This window comes from Heterodontus francisci, chromosome 1, assembly GCF_036365525.1.
Source record: "Heterodontus francisci isolate sHetFra1 chromosome 1, sHetFra1.hap1, whole genome shotgun sequence".
Taxonomy (NCBI): domain Eukaryota; kingdom Metazoa; phylum Chordata; class Chondrichthyes; order Heterodontiformes; family Heterodontidae; genus Heterodontus; species Heterodontus francisci.
In genome coordinates this window covers 180,546,103-180,564,988 of record NC_090371.1, presented here as the reverse complement: position 1 = coordinate 180,564,988, position 18,886 = coordinate 180,546,103, and the positions used below count along the sequence as shown (strand labels likewise).

General features: G+C 43.5%; 1 protein-coding gene across 3 annotated transcripts in view; it reads right to left on the bottom strand.

The window, feature by feature from the left end:
• cnot6l (CCR4-NOT transcription complex, subunit 6-like) overlaps positions 1 to 18,886 on the bottom strand; it is a 121,814-nt gene that overhangs the window by 7,089 nt on the left and 95,839 nt on the right. For all 3 annotated transcript variants that reach the window (XM_068039193.1, XM_068039184.1, XM_068039204.1), the window contains 3 exons: positions 11,898 to 12,046; positions 5,917 to 6,150; positions 5,259 to 5,461 (listed from right to left, as the gene is read on the bottom strand). In XM_068039193.1, the coding sequence (XP_067895294.1) occupies positions 5,259 to 5,461; positions 5,917 to 6,150; positions 11,898 to 12,046 (586 nt within the window). The remainder of the gene's footprint in view (positions 1 to 5,258; positions 5,462 to 5,916; positions 6,151 to 11,897; positions 12,047 to 18,886) is intronic.

Genomic DNA, 18,886 nt, shown 5'->3' with positions numbered 1-18,886 from the left:
AAAAAGGACACGCAAGCTCTCACAGCAGTCCAGCAATCTGTGCTCCAGCAGATTACTAGGATTGCCCTGGGGGAGTGGCAGTGGCTCCTGTTGGAACGTGTAGATGAGCAAATTAGGTTACTAGGGTGGTGAGGCAGCACTAGGCATTAGGCTAGTAAAGGGTTAATAGGGTCATAAAGTGAGCTGAAAATTGATACTTGACACATACAAGCAGGCAGAGCTGACTGTGCTAGGTACAAGGCTAAGCCCCTGCTTGGTATGTTGTAAACACATAGCCAAGAGTCATTATCTCCTGCGAAGTAGGATGGCAGTGCCTCTCAGGAGACTCGGAATGTTGTTTTCTTGGTTCTAAGAAATAGGGCTGAATTTTTTTTTTTTTTTTTTTTTAAAAGGCAAGGGGGGATGGGTTTGTGTACGCAAGGATGTTAAATCCCCAAAAAGTGACATCAGGTCAGGTTTCCAACATCATCCCACCCTCTTCCAGGTTTCACCAAGCAGGTTTGAAAGCCAGCAGGAAACCCCCATAGAGCAGTTAGGTAAGGCATTTTAATATTCTAACATGCAATTGAGTACAGTATTAACCCTGAATTCTGGTTTTAACAGCCAATGGACCTATTTCCCAAGTTATCAGCAACTAACCAGGATCAATGAGGCGAGTACACAGCGGGAAGAGTTTCTTCAGTGAAACTAACAGGCTGGGAAGCCTTTGATCAGTGAAACTGTCGAACTGCAGCCATGACCAGGTCACATCACTCATTCTCAGAGTGCTTTCAGTGTCTGACAGTTGGTTGCCAACTTCTTGGAAGTTAGTTCACCTGTTTTGCACTTCACTCACCTTCAGCTGCACTTCCCTGCTGCCAGCCTTCACCACAGCCTGGGAGCAGCTTATGCAGCTCTACTTTGAACCTCTGGTGAGGAACAAGAGGAGCAGCAACGCTAACAGCACCAGCTGCCTTCTCCTCAGTCACATGGCAGAGCGGATAGACACAGAGATCCAGCTGGAAGGAGACGAGAGCCCCAACACAGGGTCTAAAGGCAGAGGTTCAGCTCTCTTGACATGCAAGCACAAATGCCTCAGGAAGTCCAGACTCTCAAGGCAGGTCACTGCTGGCATCTACATACTCCTGGAACAAGACCATTTCCCCAGTGGACCAGGTGGACATGCATGGCCAGTGGCTGACAAGGTGCCTGCCATGGTTGACTGATGGGATTTTGGCTGGAAATCAGTGATTGGTTAGTGGGTTTGATAGTTTTTAAGTTGTGTGAGACTACTCCAACTTATTCACCCCAGCATCTGGGGGGGGGGGGGGGGGGGGTTGGGTAGTAGAGATATAAGCTATGTGGTGCATGAACCTGCTGTCCTCTTTCAGGATGGTATTTGTCCTCCCACCAATGTCATCCCAATAATGCCCTGCTGATGCCTCTCAACCAGCTAGTCTAGACTGCTGCTCGCCATGCTGGGGTGCTGCATCCTGAAGCTAGGCCCTCAAGGCCCACAGCTGGCCTTGTAGTCTCCACCATTGAAAGTCAACAGCCTTCCACCAGCCATGCTGCATCCACTGGGTAGCATTGTGTAGGAGCACTAGGACAGGCAAAGGCACCCAAAAGACAGGCACTAAGGAAATAGTGCACAAGTGCAAATAGTTCAGTTTTGTATGTAAAAATGTAAATGTTGTTGGATGAAGCTGTTACGGAATTTTTATTTGTGATGTCTTTTATTGTAGTATTTTGGCCAAGACACTGTGATGGTCCAAAGCACAGGGATGGATAGGTGGGGAATTTGTGGAGCAGCAGTGTGGAGCAGATGAGATTTTAGCAGGACTGCAATCTGATTAGCTGGTCAAGAACAGCATGTCTGGAGAGATGATATCCTGGATGCCTCCTTCCTGCTCCTCCTCCCAAGGTGTTCGCCGAAAGCCTGGTGGCAAGGGCTACACCCATTTATGAGGGATAGTGGCAAGGCTGCACCCTCATGATTGCAAGGTTGTGTAAAATGCAGCAGGCCACTAGAAATTTGGAGATACCTTCCAGCTTCCCCCACTTGTTCCCACTGAGTGGTCCAGGCAACACAACCATCGATGGTTTGCTCCACAACGTTTCAGGTCACAGTATGGCTCTTGTATGAGTGCAGTCGACGTGTGGTCAGATGGCAGAGGCGAGTCATGAGACACATGTAAAGAGGGTAGTTCGCCGCCAAGCAGCCACCCTTTGATTCGAAGTGGAGGATCAAATATGGGAGGAATGGCTGACCAGCGCAGTATAAAAGCATTGTGGGTGCTGCCAGGATAGCATTCAGACAATCACCAACATGATAGTCTCTGCATGGTCGTACACCAACTGTATGTTAATGAAGTGGAACTCTTTGCACTGTGGCATCCGCAGAGTTACACGCGTGCCGAGTCAATGACTCCCTGCACCATTGCGAAACTCGCTATCCTGGCAAAGTCATAAGCCCACTCCTCCTGCTTCTCTCTGTTTAAAGGGAAGACAATGAAGTCCCATCTGCTTCCGTACAGGGCCACGGTAGCGTCCCTGATACAGTGACGCACAGCAAACTGAAATGTTAAAGTTGTCGCCAGCTCCAGCCTGCAACATCAAATCCTTCTGCTCTTCCACCGCACCACAGTATAATGGAGGCTTTTTTCCCAAAAAAATGCATCATCTCATATGTACTGACATTGCATTCCATCTGTTACTTTTTAAGCTCATTCACACAGCTCAACAATATCCTTCTGTAGCTTTTTGGTTTTCATAAAAATTAGCTATACCTCCTATGTTGTATCATTGTAAAACCAAAATGTAAAGCCTAGTCACAAAAAAAAGTGTGACTTGGATGTGTAGTCCTCCTTTGGGTAGCTAAAAATAAATGCACTGACTACCATACAGCATCTGTGCCTCCTAAACTTCTTTTTAAAAACCCAATAACTGCTTCCATAGACCTGGCTTGATGCAAAGGCAATTCCAAATAAAATCACTGCATGAGCTGGCAGCCACATGTCAAAACAATAAAGTACCAAATGATGTGGCTTTAGCAAGGATCAGTACCAAGCGATACAAGCTCAGTAAGAAAAACTGGGGGAAAAAAAGGTAGCGTACATACCAAACTGATTTTTAAAACTGGGTTGGTCAGTACATTACAATTAGTATCAACTCAATGTACACAAGTGTACTACCATAAAGCTTCTCCCTATGAACTATCATAACCACGGTATCTTCCTCATATCAGTGAGAAGATATTTCAAGAACAGAAATTCGAATTGGTGCTGTAACTCTGACATGTTATATCTGTAATGGAGAGACATGAATTTACACTGATGAATCTTTTCACACTGAGGTTCTCATCACTCAGCCATGCTACTGCAGGGATAAGCAAAAGTCGGGTGGTTACTAGAGAGAAGGGACGGTCAATCACTTCCTCAAAACCCTAGACAATCTTACAGTGGCCTTGGCCGTCGCGTGAAGCAGGTCCCTTTGTCAGATATGCCAACAATATGCAAAAAAAAAAAAAGTAAAACAGCAGGGCTACAGGTGGTGTTGCTAATCCTACAGCAAGAGGTAATTCATGCTTGACTGAGAAACTAAAATGAAGCGTCAGGTCAATACGACAAATTACCAAAGTTGAAAAGAGAAAAGATAAGGTGAAGCAGGAAATAGTATTTAGCTGACACCCAGCTTGGGTTTCAAAAGGTTAACTAAGTGAGGAGAGAAACCCTCAGAAGAAAGGTTACAGTTTCATGATCTGAGAATAAAATGAGTTAGAAAAGGACACAGTGGTGAGTTATGCAAGTACAATGTGCCAAATGGACTCCTTCTGTGATGTAATTTCGAAGAGTCCCAATTTCAAGATAGTAGGATGCCGGGATAAGGCCCACACATCAAAACATAGATTTGCTACTTAGAATGATTGAGAGAATGAAGTTGAGAGGAAAACTGACCATTGGAGTATTAATATAGGACAGCTGGAAAGGTTTCACTGATGAGGAGAGGTTAGTGGTTAGAGGTGTGAGGCAAAAGTACTTGACAAAAGTAGTGCAGGCACCAAAGCTATAAGGCACAATGCCAAAGGATGACACCGGGCCAATTCATAGTGTGAAATTAGCAAATTTACTAGGAAAAACTGCAAATGTTAGAAATCTAAAATAAAAATGGAAAATGCTGGAAATATACAAGTTAATGCTGATAGCAGTGGGCTCCAAGTACCATGGAGAAAGATGAAATAGTGCTCACTAAGCTTGCATTAAGTTTGGTTAAAATAAAGTAGAAAACCAAAAAAGCAAGTCAGAGTAGAATTGGGAGGGAGAGATATTGGGGTGACCCGCAGGTAGGTCAGGAGGATGCCCAAAATAGAGAAGAGCTATTCAGCATAGGAGGTCACCCAAAATGAAGACCACCACACTGATACACTGCACTCATTGTTCGGATAGAAGCTAGCATGTGCAAGTTGCTGTCTCACCTGTAAAGGTACAGTTATGACCCTGGACAAGGCTTTGGGATGAGGCATATGAACAGGTTTTGCAAATGATACAGTTGCATGGTAAAATGCTGGCGATGGAGGAAAAGGGAAGGGCAGCCAGACGTGGGAAGGATGGATGGATAATAGATCAGCATGCAAGTATCTCAGAACTATCCATCTGGAAAAACAGAGAGGGACAGGGAAGGGTGCAACATCAGGATAGGTTGCATATGTTAGCTTTAGAGTTACATTTGCAAAGTTGCTGGGCAGGCCACCTGCCTGAACCCTCAGCCAGCCAACGGCACATGATACAGGAAATAGCAAGAGTGCGAAAAAACTAGATTAGAAACAGAAACAAAATATTTGAAATGGTCTAATGAACTAAAATATCAATTCTAAAAGTTTTCTGAGCTGAATAGCATTAAAAATATTAAAAGACAAGAATAATTAAAACAATGCTTCAGACCACAATTGTTCTTAATGCATGGGAAAGCTGTTTGAGGCCTGAAACATGAGGATGCAGGCAGGTATATTGTGCACCCACCATTTAGTTAACAAGCTAGATGATGACAGTTCAGAAATACTATTTTGAGCATAATCTTTTCCCAAAATGCACACACCTTGTTTTTTATTAGGGAATACAGAATTTCATTTTACACCATCACAAGCTCTACCAGAAACACATCAAAATAGAACGGTTAAAATATCATCTTTGTAGCCAACAATGAACTGTGAAAAAGGTCAGCATTATCTGCAGGTTCCATAAGCAAATACAACAGAAACCACAGTGCAGCCTACCACTTACCTTGAAGTCAAAAGTGTAATTTGTATAAGGCATCAAGTTGTTTTCATAAGCACTCTTGAGTTGGAAATCATGAGTAATTCTGCCATCAGAAGTTCCATTCTTCCCATTACAGCTGAAGTTCATTAAACATTCGTTGTACCTCAGCTCCTTGAAGTCTTTGTGATTCTGTGCAACACCTCCAGTGCTCAGGTATTCCACAACACCTATACAACAAATGGAGTCAGTGGGGTGTACCTAAGCTATTGCTAATCAGTTACCACAAAATGTGTAGTTGACAGATTGGAGATGCCAGCAAATTTGGTTTGCAACTTGTATTACAATAGCCTCTGTACTGTGTGACGTCGTATACACACAGCAATTTAACATGAACTGCATAAAGCGCTTCTTAAAATAACGCTGTATCTAATTATATTGTAGTCGATTGAACACATTACCTGTAATTCCATTTGGATTAGTTTTCTTTTCCCTAAAGGCACTTAGTCAATTAGAGGCAACAAACACTTGTACTAAATTGAACTGGACTTGTTAAGGATGCATATTTCAACTATGAGGAACAAACAGTAGACCTAATCCTAATAAAATTTGTACACATGTCCTTTCAAAATTCACATTCACAGTACAGGTACTAGTCATTGTATCTCATCCTTGAAGGTCTTACCTGAATCTGGCAGTGAATTGAGATCTGCACACAGCACCAAGGGGATGCAGTTAGGGTCTGCAGAAGGGCAACTTGGCCTAAGAGATGCAACTGACTTCTCAAGAATAGTTTTGAGTTCAGAGATAATCATCATGGTTTGGATGAGCTTCACATCAGAATACTCAGGGTCCCAGTGCATGTGTGCATTGGCCACCAAAATTAGCTGTTTTTCTATTCCATGGAGTGTCTTCACACCTGAAAGGGATGATGCTTTTAATGTATGTATCAATTGAAAGAACAAACAAACTTGCATTTGTGTAGGGCCTTTTGCAACCTAAGGGCATCCCAAAACACTTTAGTCAACAAAACAATTTTGAAGTGTAGTTACTGTTGTACTGTCAGAAACACAAGTCAATTTGCAAACAGCAAAGTCCCACAAACAGCAATGAAATAAATGATCAGATTATCTTTCAGGTGTTGATTGAGGAACAAATATCGGTCAGGACACCAGGAAAACTCTCTTGTTCTTCTTTGGGATCTTTTACATCCATCTGAGAGGATAGTCTGGGGCCTCAGTTTAATGTCTCATCTGAGGGAACAGCACCTCTGACTGTACTGTACTCCTTCAGTATGATGCTGAAGTGTTAGCTTGGATTACTTGTTCAAGTCTCTGCTGTGGGACTTGAACCAGTGACCTTCTGACTCAGATCCAAGGCACAGCAGTCATTGATTGTCATGACCTTCACAATCACTGTGCCTGTAGACAAGTTTGGCTGCAAGTCACTTGGCAGGATACGCCAAATCTTTTACAGCCTAGATTATGAATTGCAGCCTAGTTATTTGGGTCTGGGTTTGTAAATCACAGAATCATCATAGCACAGAAGGAGGCCATTTAGCCCATCGTGTCTGCACCAGTAAATGTGATATGAGTGTACTAGCAGAAGACCATCGGGCACTTCTGGTTCAGGCTGACCGTTTTTTCATCCTTCCAATGATGCTTCTCCTCTTCCTACAAAAATCATGATATGGGTGATTCGCATGGAAGAACCACTGAAACACCATTGCGTCTGTTGGGGTGGCGGGAGACAGTGGTGGGGGGAGGGTGTGGGGTGGCGGGGAACTGGATCCGCCAGAAAAACTCCTGAACATCTAAGTGACCGCAGCAAAAGAGAACCAAGGAAAATTGTTGAGAAATGGGCTGGAAATTGTGCAAAAGATCTTCTCATAGGGCTCTTGAAATTAACTTCCTATACACTGGTTAGATCAAATAGTGTTATGTATAAGCATTAGGCAATACAAATCTCAACCTCTTTTTCAGATCAGTTACACGCATGTTATGAAAATCTAGCTGTACCATCTTCATTCTATCATGAATAGAACACACTTTATTAATGCTCATAACAAATGTCAGTCTCTAACCCAGAGGTCATCTTGTGCATGTACCTACATACATACATACACACAAACACATACATCATTCCTACGTGGTACCTTAAGCTCCAATCCAAATGGCACAATGATAATTGGTACATTATAGTTTTTGAACTACCCTTAGGATAGTGCTTAGCAGAGGATGCTGCCAATTTTCCCTGGTTGGCATTATAATTTGGGAAGCCCTACATTGAAGAACAAAAGCATCCCTTGTAAATACAAAAGCAACCCATGGCCATGTACCCCACTTCTGGTTAACCTCGCCTCCCACAATGCTAACCAGACTATAATCTTGAACATGATGATTACTTTGGAACACGCACGCACGCACACACTTTTCTGTTTTACAGAGGGGAACAAAAGGGAATGACCAGCTTGTTAAGAGAATCCTATTTTTAATTTGGAATCGGTCATTCTGAAGCATCTACAATACCCTCCTTAGGCAGTCCCTTGGGATCGAGGAGGACTTGCTTCCACTCCAGTTTGATGGGTTTGGAGGTGGCTGGTAAGTCCAATGTGTGATCTGCGGACTCTGCGACACGAGGGGCCAGTGGTGCTAGAAGGGTCAGGTAGATGAGTAGTTTGGAGGTTTGTGCGCTTCCTCCGACACATCTAAGGAGTTTCCTCCATCCTCCTGGGAGTCTCCTGCCACAACCAGGTGCTGAGTAGAACAGCTGCTTCAGAGTCTAGCGTCAGGCATGCGAACGACATGTCCCGGCCAGCGGATTTGGTTTTGGGTGATTAGCACCCCGATGCTGGGGAGGTTAGCTTGGGAGAGGATGCTGCTGTTGGACCACCTTTCTTGTCACCAGATTTGGATGATATTGCAGAGGCACCTTTAGTGATACTTCTCCAGTGCTTTGAGATGCCTGCTGTAGGTTGTCCAAGTCTCCGAAGCATATAGCGCAGGGATTACTGCTGCCTGGTAAACCATGATGTTAATCTAGGGTTTGAGATCCTGATCCTCAAAAACCCTCTTACTCAGTTGACTGAAGGTTGAGCAGGCATATTGGAGGCAAAGATGAACCTTGTCGTCCATGTCTGCCTTCGCTGAGAGAAGGCTCCCAAGACGTTTTCCAGGATGTCGCCATTAATCTTGATTGATGGGAGAGGTGTTGTGCTGTGGGAGCTGGTTGAAAGAGAACCTTCATTTTCCAAACATTTAGTGAAAGAGCCATCTTCTCCAAAGCTTATGAGAAGGAATCAACAATGATCTGAAGTTCAGTTTCACATTGAGCACACACACAAGCATCATCTGCATACTGAAGCTTGACAACTGAGGTTGGAGTGATTTTGGTTTTGGATTGAAGACAGCATAGGTTGAACATTTTCCCATCAGCTCTGAAGATTATCTGCGGATAGTTTGCTGGTAGTGAGGTGTAGCATTGCAGTGAGGAAAATGGAGAAGGTTGGTGCAATGAAACAACTTTGTTTGACCTCAGTCTTGACTGAGATGGGGTCTGCGGTGCCTCCGTTGGTGAGGATCACTGTATGTCATCGTGGAGTAGACGGAGGAAGGTGGCAAACTTTTGAGGGCAGCCAATCTTGAGCAGATTGCTCCATATGCCTTTGCAGCTTAAAGAGTCAAAAGGCATTTATGAGGTCGAAAAAAGGCAATTTTCAGCGTTTGGCATCGTTCGCTGCATTTATCTTGGATTTGCAGTGCAGTGAAGATCATGTCAGTGGTGTCGCTCCAATGGGAAAAACCAATGCTGCGACTCCAGGAACTCTTCAGCCACTGGGAGGAGCCAACTGAGGAGGATCCTTGCAATGATCCTCCCTGTGGCAGTCAACAGGTAGATTCCTCTGTAGTTGCTGCAAATCGGTCTCGTCTCTCTTCTTGAATACTGTCACAATCATAGCATTCCTGAAGTCCCCTGGCAAACACTCCTCATCCCAGATGAAGGATCAGATGTTGTGCAGTCGTGCCAGGAATGTATCTCTGCCGTGTTTCAGGAGTTTGGCAGATATTCTGTCTGCTCCAGAGGTCTTGTTCTTTAGCTGTTGAATAGCTTTTTCGACCTCGCTCCAAGCTGGGGTAGCACAGAGACAGAGCCAGACAGGGTGTTACGGGATGGAGACGAGGACATTCAAGTCGAAGACAGAGTCACAGTTGAGAAATTCTTCAAAATGTTCTCTCCAGCGAGCACCAACTGCCTCCATGTCCTTGCCGAGTTCTCCTCCATGCTTTGCTCTCAGCGGGGTGGGCCCTTGACTGCTTGGACCATAGATCGCTTTGACAGCGTTGAAGAAACCGTAAAATGTCCTTGGTGTCTGCAAGTTGCTGGATCTCTTGTGCTCTTTCCACCTACCATTTGTTTTTAATATCCTGGGTTTTAAGCTGCACCACTGCCCGTTCTTGTGCATGAAACACAAAATGTTAGCATGCAGGTGCAGCAAGTAATTGAGAAGGCAAATGGAAATTTGGCCTTTATTGCTAGTGGATTGGAGTTTAAAAACAGGGAAGTCTCAAGAACAACTATACAGGCTGTTGGTGAGGCAGCACCTGGAGTACTGTGTACAGTTTTGGTCACCATATTTAAGAAAGGATATACTGACATTAGAGGCTGATTCCTGGGATGAAGGGCTTGACTTATTAAGAATGGGTAAACAGGTTAGGAGGGTTTAGAAGAAAGAGGGGTGATCTTATTGAAACATATAAGATTCTGAGGGGGCTTGACAGGGTAGATGTTGAGAAGATGTTTCCACGAGTGGGGGAATCTCGAACTAGGGGACATAGTTACAGAATAAGGGGACACTCATTTAAAACTGAGATGCAAAGGAATTTTTTCTCTGAGGGTAGTGAATGTCTGGAATTCTCTACCCCAGAGAGTTGTGGAGGCTAGATCACTTAAAGTAATTAAAGAGGAGGTGGATAGATTTTTGAAATATCAGGCAGATGAGGGCTATGAGGAGCTGGCATGAAAAAAAGAGTTGAGGTCTGGGGCAGATCAGCCACCATCTTATTGAATGGCAGGGCAGGCTTGAGAGGCTTATGTTCTTGTGTTCAGGAGCCTTGAGGATTGTTGCTTGACTTTGTGTGTGTGATGTTTCCAGCCTGCACTTATGCTCGATTAGATCCTGTATTTCTTGGTTGTTCTCATCAAACCAGTCACAATGCTTCCTGGTGGAGAAGCCAAAGACCTCTTTTGCAGGTGCTTGTTATGGTGGTCTCTAGAGTCAACCAGGCACTAAGGGCACACAGCAGCTCCTGGTGGTTGGAGGTTAGCGGTAAGGTGCTGACTGAGAAGGGTCACTTTAGCAGGATCTTTGTGGTCTTCAATGTTAATTTCCTTGCGCATTGCCTTTGTTGCTTCCACTCCTTGGGAGCTAGGCTGATGGAGATGGTAGTCTGTCCAGCAGTCGTCAGTACCCGTCACAGACATCTCTGCGGTCCCTCGCTAGATGACGTAGTCGAGAGGTGCCAGTGTTTGGACTGCTGGTGGAACAGGGTGTTAGTTATAACAAGGGCATGCTCAAGGCATTTTGTCAGGAGGAATCAGTTGGAGTTTTCTTTCCTTGCCAATCACCCCCTTCCAGAGATTTGCATCCTTCTGGACTCTGGCACTGACGTCTCCGAGGAGAATCAGTCTGTCGTCTGCTGAGACTTGGGCTCAGGATTGCTCAAGGTCGGAATAGAGTCCCTCCTTGGCCTTACCTGTTGCCTCAAGATTAACACTGCATACACAGATGACTGTAGCATGCTGGTTTCAGTTAGGGTGAGCCGGCAGTCACGAGGCACTCGCTTATCCCACAGGGGGGAGTGGAGAGATGTCACACAAGCTCATTCTGATTGCGAAGCCCACCCCATGGAGGCGTTGTCCCTCTTCTGGGAGACCCTTCCAGAAAAAGGTGCATCTGCCACCTTGCTCCTTCAGTTAAACCTCTCTTGCTCATCAGGTCTCACTTAGGGTGGCAATGTTGATGTCGAAGCACTAGAGTTCCTGAGCTACAATGGCGGTGCGGTTCTCAGGACTGTTGCCATTGGGGTTTTCCATAAAGGTCCTGATGTGCCAGTCCCAAGCTTCATTTTGGTGAATGGAAGATGTCTGCGCGTGTTTTGTTTAACGTGAGGTGGTTGGTGCATGCCAGCTGCCACACGGCCTCGGCTCAATGGCAAGGGGCTCCAAGACAATTGGAGATCAATGTGTACATGGTCTCACACAGACGTTAATATACAACAATGTGCTCAATGATAACCAATATCAAGCGGTAGCATATTCTGTAAGAAAAATAAACAATAAGTCACTACAGGCCACACTGGCTCACATCCAGCCAATTTTCTGAAAAGAGGCCAACAATCCATCCTTTAATGGGAATGGACTGGAGGAAAGTAAAGAGGGGAAGAAATGCAAGTACATAAACTTGCCTTTTATATGCACCATACACAAGTATAATAAAAGCTCTCAAGTAAGTGGGAAGACGAAAAAAACCCAGAAAATTAAGCTTAAAACAAAATCAGTAGGCTAGCAAAAGTATTTTACTTTTTCTCAACCAGATGTTTTAAATCATACCAAAAAAATGTCAATTCATTTGTTTTCACTTTCAGCTTTAAGAATGTAAAAATGTACCTCCAAAAAGATCCTTGTTGACCTCTAAGAGCACTGCTACCCCAATGTTATCTTTTGTCATAACTCGATTTAGCATGGCTTCAGAGCCATCTGAATTGGCCATTGCCAATTGGTTGAATTCCACTGTGTGTGTCTGCACCAATGCAAATCTGAGGGGAAGAAAGGAGAGCGATGGCATTACAGTGTTTACTCTATAGTTATTCAAACAAAGACATACAAAGGCAATGTGCAGAAGTTTGAGGAAGATAAATTAAAAAATCAACCAGGGAAAGTAATGATAAATTGGAATTAATGGAAGTGGAAAATTCTAATATAGAAAATGGTTATAAGTCACAGTAAATTTATCAAAGTGGCAGGCATTACATACTTTACAACTTTTGATATCACAATCCAACCATCATTATACTCTCAAATATAAAGTGAATTGTTAGTACTGTATCACTCTTGCCACCCTTGATCAACGCCGGGACAAATTCCTGGAATTTTCCTAGCTAGCAACATTGTGGAAGTAGTCACCACAAATATTGTAGCAGTTCACTAAGGCTGTCCACCATCACTTGCTCAGAGAAACTAGGGATGAGCAATAAAATCAGCCTCAGTGTCACCCACATCCAGGGTACTTTTTTAAAATCTATCAGTACCACCATTTTGAATGGGAATGTACTGAATAAGAAAAGCAATTCTTGTCTGCCTGATCTCATTTCCATAGCAGGATGAGGTACAGTGACAGATGCAATAAAGGAGGCCACTGTATCCTTCATTCCAACTCATGGTGATCGGTGCTAGTGAAGTGGGACTGGCTCTATTATGGAGATTAAATAGAAAGTATTTCAAAACAAAAATAAATTTGCTACTAATTAGCCCACATTTCTAGCTGCACCTCCTTTACACTTTAACAAAAACAACTCCATTTAATATGTACAGCGCAAAGTTAAATGACCAGAAACCAAATCTAAAAGTACATTACTCTTTCTAAAAGTTCTTACCATAGATTGCAAGGGGGGGGGATAAAACCCTGAAATGTAAATAACTTATGAGCTATAGTGAATGACTTCAGTCATCTTACAGAGCATTAATCTTGCTTAAAATAAGTATACTAGAAAACTAAGATTACCCCTCATCAGGAATTAGCAAAACAGAAACATTATATACATGAGTAATGTCCTGCAACTGTCCAGTGTTTCGAGTGAACTATACACATGTTCAGAGTTCCCTCAAGTGGCAGAACATAATTACTACACCTAAAAAAAAATTAAACAAGTGCTTGCACTCACTTTCTCCATGGGTATTGCACCACTCTGTCTCGTTCCTCTCCATGAAAAACCCACAGGAACACCCAGAGCAGAGGTGTTAAACCCTGGCATGTTAAACTTACATAAAGTCAAATATGATAGAGAAGGAAATAGAGCAATGGGTTCAGAAGTTTAAGACCCATTTACTTAATCTTTTCTATCATGTGTACACACCATCTTCATGTGAAGGATAAATATTGTCTACTCAAATAAATGGTGGCAACAGGATTCCTACGGATATGGAAAATATTTGAATTCCTACATTGTATTTCTTAACATCATTAAAATATTAAGATTAGATATGTTGTAAGGAAGACCCAAAGCTTGGATTCACGGTCATAACAATTTTCAAGTTTTTGTTTCTCTTGAAAAATTTAGGCTGCAACATAGTTAGTTATCGATTCCTCAGGAGATTCTAGCTCATTTTGATTCGCCCTGATTAGACCCTGATCTCCCTTGGCCTCCATGTACCATTTCCCTCATGTTATGAGAACACCTGAAGCTTTGACATCCATCATTTAAAACTTACAGCTAAATCCACCCTAGACAAAAAAAAAATCCCACACAAAAAAAAAATCAACTTACACAAAGTATATTGTACATAGCACGGGACAGGAGGTGGTCAATTGAAACATCTCAATTATAAACACAATGATGACCTGAGCTTCAGCGCAGCATTCAACTCATTGGGGGACGGGGGATTTACACTGGAACTTTAATCCTGTGAAAGCTATTTCTGCTTTGCATGTGCATTAATCTTGACTGTGTAAATTCAAGCTTGGCATTTCCTCCATACTAGTACCCAGAAATGAGAGAAATCTGGGCACATCTCAAATCCATGGATTAAAAGATTACAAAATTTAGGGCACAAATGAATTACACCCTCAAGCGCAATACATCTAAATATGACATCAGGAGAGAGGAGTTTAAAAAGAATGCGGGAACCACCGGCAGAGACACGGCAGCAGAGCACAGCAAAGGAGAGGAGTTTAAAAAGAGCACGGGAACCACTGGCAGAAACGCAGCAGCAGAGCACATCTCCACATCTCCAACAGCACAGCACGTGATTGGAAAAAAAAAAATCGACGTGCGACATAAGAGGGAAGCAGGTAGGTGATTGGCTTGGCGAGACTTCAGAGTGACAAACAGCGCAAGAGGGGAGAGCGGCAAGGCACAGGGACCAAGTCAGTAAGTATCTGGTGGGTATTTTCTTACTTTATTTTCTTTTCTCTCATTTTTATTTTTTCTCCAACATTTAAGTCTATCCAAGTAGAAGTTGAAATACCAGCAGTCAGTAGGTGGTTACTTGTTGGTTCGTCTTATTTATAACCATTTTATTGTTTATTTAACTTCTAATTTTAGTGCAGTAAATAATTTGAAGCATGGCAGGGCTGCTTACACCCGTCGAATGCACATCCTGTACCATGTGGGAACTCCAGGTACATGTGCAGAAAGTGGCACCAAATGCAAAAACTCAAGCGCCAAATCTTGAAACTCAAGGAGCAGCTGGTGTCACTGAGCTGCACTCACGAGGCTGAGAGATATGTATGTAGCGCGTTTCAGGAGGTGGTCACCCCGCAGCTTGAGAGAGTGTGGGCAGAGAGGGACTGCAGGCTGCCAAACAGACAAGGAGGACAAGGCAGGTAGTGCAAGAGACCCCAGTGGGCATCCCACTTTCTAACCAGTAGTCAGTTCTGAGTACCAATGGGAGAGAGGGTTGCTCTGGAGTGCAGAGCGAGAGTCATGACCAGAGCACCATGGGTGGCTCAGCTGCGCAGGGAGGGAGGAGAAAAGACTGGAGAGCAATATTGGTAGGGATTCTATAGTTCGGGGAACAGACAGGTATTTTTGTGGTTGCAGACATGATTACAGGATAGTATGTTGCCTCCCTGGTGCAAGGGTCATGGATGCAGCTACAGAATATTCTGGAGGGCAGGGGTGCACAACCAGAGGTCATGGTCCACATTGGTACCAACAATATAGGTAGAAAAAGGGATGAGGTCCTGCAGGCTGAGTTTAGGGAGTTAGGAAAGAGATTAGCAAGCAGGACCCCAAAAGGTAGTAACCTCCAGATTATTCCCAAGGCCACATGCTAGTGAGCATAGAAATAAGAGAATACACCAGATGAATGCGTGGCTGGAGAGATGGTGCAGGAGGGAGGGCTTCAGATTTCTGGGGCATTGGAACCGATTCTGGGGAAGGTGGGACCTGTACAAGCCAGAGAGTCTACACCTGAACAGGACTGGGACGAATATCCTTGCAGGAAGCTTTGCTGGTGCTGTTGGGGATGGCTTCAACTAGCTTGGTAGGGGGATGGGAACCTGAGGGCAGTTTCAGATAGGACAAATTCAGAGCAGGGAACAGGAGGCAGAAAATTAGCGAGTGACTCTGAAAGACAGAAGAAGTTAAAAGGTGTACAGCAGAAGAATTTGGCAGTGTTAAAACGTATTTATTTAAATGCAAGGTGTGGGGTCACTGACCCGAAACGTTAACTCTGCTTCTCTTTCCACAGATGCTGCCAGACCTGCTGAGTGGTTCCAGCATTTCTTGTTTTTATTTCAGATTTCCAGCATCCGCAGTATTTTGCTTTTATTATAGTAATAGTTCTGAATTAGGGGAAGGAAAATTTTATGAAGCTTAGAGGTGATCTAGCGAAAGTGGACTGGATACAGCTACTTGAAGGAAAATCAATGGCAAACCAGTGGGAGGCATTCAAAAGCAAGATTCTATGGGCACAGTGTGGACATGTCCTCAAAAAGAAAAAGGGTGGTACTGCCAAATCTTGAGCCCCCTGGTTATCTAGAAGCATACAGGGTAAGATAAAGCAGAAAAAGAAAGCTTATGACAATCACAAACAACTTAATACTTTATAAAGCCTAGAGTATAGAAAGTTCAGGGGTGCAGTAAAAGAGGAAATTAGGAAAGCAAAGAGAGGACATGAAAAAATATTGGCAGGTAAAATCAAGGAAAACCCAAAGATGTTTTATCAGTCCATTGAACAAAATGATAACTAAAGAAAGAGTAGAGCCTATCAGAGATGTACAAGGTAACTTATGCATGGATGCAGAAGATGTGGGCAGGGTTCTTAATGAGTACTTTGTCTCTGTCTTCACAAAGGAGAGGGATGATGCAGACATTGTAGTAAAAGAGGAGTGTAAAACATTAGATACGATAAGCGCAATGAGAGGGGAAGCAATAGAGGGTCTCACATCCTTGAAAGTGGATAAGTTACCAGGGCCGGATGGATTGTATCCTAGGTTGTTAAAGCAGGCCAGGGAGGAAATAGCGGATGCTCTGAGGATCATCTTCAAATGCTCACTAGATACAGGCGAGGTAACAGAGGATTGGAGATCTGCAAACAATGTACCATTGTTTAAAAAGGATGTGAGGGATAGACCAAATAATTATAGGCACTCTGACCTCGGTGGTGGGCCAATTATTAGAATCAATTCTGAGAGATAGGATAAACTGTCACTTAAAAGGCACGGATTAACCAGGGATACTCAGTATGAATTTGTTAAGAGGTCATGTCTTACCAACTTAACTGAATTTTTTGAGGAAGTAACAAGGAGTATCGATGAGGGTAGTGCAGTGGATGTTGTCTGCATGGATTTTAGTATGGTATTTGATAAGGTCCCACATGGCAGACTGGTCAGAAAAATAAAAGTCCATGGGATACAGGCAAGTTGGATCCAAAATAGGCTCAGTGACAGAAAACAAAGGGTAATGGTTGACAGATGTTTTTGTGAATGGAAAGCAGTTTCCAGTGATGTTGCACAGGGCTCAGTGTTGGGTGCCTTGCTGTTTGTGGTATATATTAATGATTTAGACTTAAATATGGGAGGCATGATTGGGAAATTTGCAGATGACACAAAAATTAGCCATGTAATTGATAATGAAGAGGACAGCTGTAGACTCCAGAATGATATCAATGTTTTGGTTCAGCAGGCAGAAAAGTGGCAAATGGAATTTAATCCAGAGAAGTGTGAGGTAATGCATTTGGGGAGGGCAAACAAAGCAAGGGAATACAGGATAAACGGGAGGATGTTGAGAGGGGCAGAGTAAGTGAGAGACCTTGGAATGCATGTCCACAGGTCCCTGAAGGTGGCAGGACAGCTAGATAAAGTGGTGAAGAAGGCATATGGAACACTTTCCTTTATTGGCCGAGGTACAGAATACAAAAGCAGAAATGTAATGCTGGAACTGTATAAAACGCTGGTTAGGCCATAGCTGGAGTATTGCGTACAGCTCTGGTCACCACATTACAGGAAGGACATTGTTGCTCTGAAGAGAAAGTACTGAGGAGATTTACAAGAATGTTGCCAAGGCTGGAAAATTGCAGCTATAAGGAAAGATTGGATCGGCTCGCGTTGTTTTCCTTAGAACAGAGGCTGAGGGGTGACTTAATTGAGGTGTACAAAATTATGAGGGGCCTAGATAAAGTAGACAGGAAGGATCTGTTTTCCCTGGCAGAGAGGTCAATTACCAGGGGGAACAGATTGAAGATGATTTTATTTATTTATTTATTTAGAGATCCAGCACTGATTGGTCGTAGGATTAGAGGGGACACGAGGAAAAAGTTTTCACCCAGAGGGTGGTGGGTGTCTGAAATTCACTGCCCGGATCGGTGATGGAGGCAGAAACCCTCAACTCATTTAAAATATACCTGGACCTGCACCTGAAGTATTGTAACCTGCAAGACTATGGACCAGGTGCTGTAAAGTGGGATTAGAATGGGAGACTAATTTTTGGATGGGCTGAATGGCCTCTTCTGTGCTGTAACTTTTCTATGGTTCTATCCTTGACCTTTTACCACAGCCTATTGATCCATCCACTTGAATGCATCTCACCATAATAATGGCAGTGCCCCCAGGTTACAGAGCCTCAAAAAGTTTCCTGCAATTGTGCTTGCTTAGAGTCTCTCTTCAAATTAAAATCTGCTTTTCAGGCACAGTAAGAAACAAGGGAATCTTTTGGCAATTTATGCAATGTTTTAAGCATTTTTAAAAACTTTATCCTCATCGAGACCTGCACTATACTTTGCTTTCTTGAATGCATAGCAACACAAGTATGTCACAAATATTGAAAAGCTTTCCTGATTGCAGTTTCCTAAATATGTTGTGTTTAATATACATGTATGATGGTTAAATAAGCCAAAACTCTAATTTTCAAACTGGGGCGGCACAGTGGCGCAGTGGTTAGCACCGCAGCCTCACAGCTCCAGGGACCCGGGTTCGATTCTGGGTACTGCCTGTGTGGAGTTTGCAAGTTCTCCCTGTGTCTGCGTGGGTTTTCTCCGGGTGCTCCGGTTTCCTCCCACATGCCAAAGACTTGCAGGTTGATAGGTTAATTGGCCATTATAAATTGCCCCTAGTATAGGTAGGTGGTAGGAAAATATATAGGGACAGGTGGGGATGTGGTAGGAATATGGGATTAGTGTAGGATTAGTATAAATGGGTGGTTGATGGTCGGCACCAGACTCGGTGGGCCGAAGGGTCTGTTTCAGTGCTGTATCTCTAAAACTAAAACTAAACAAGGTGCGTGTGGCACTTTTCTGTAACCCCGACAGTTTACGCTGATTTATGGCTAATTTACATTCAGGTGTATTTTGATGAAATTGAAGCGTAACTAAACATCGGCAGAATGGACATGGGAATGGGTAGATTTTCACATTTAACTTCTAGGTTGCACCGGGTA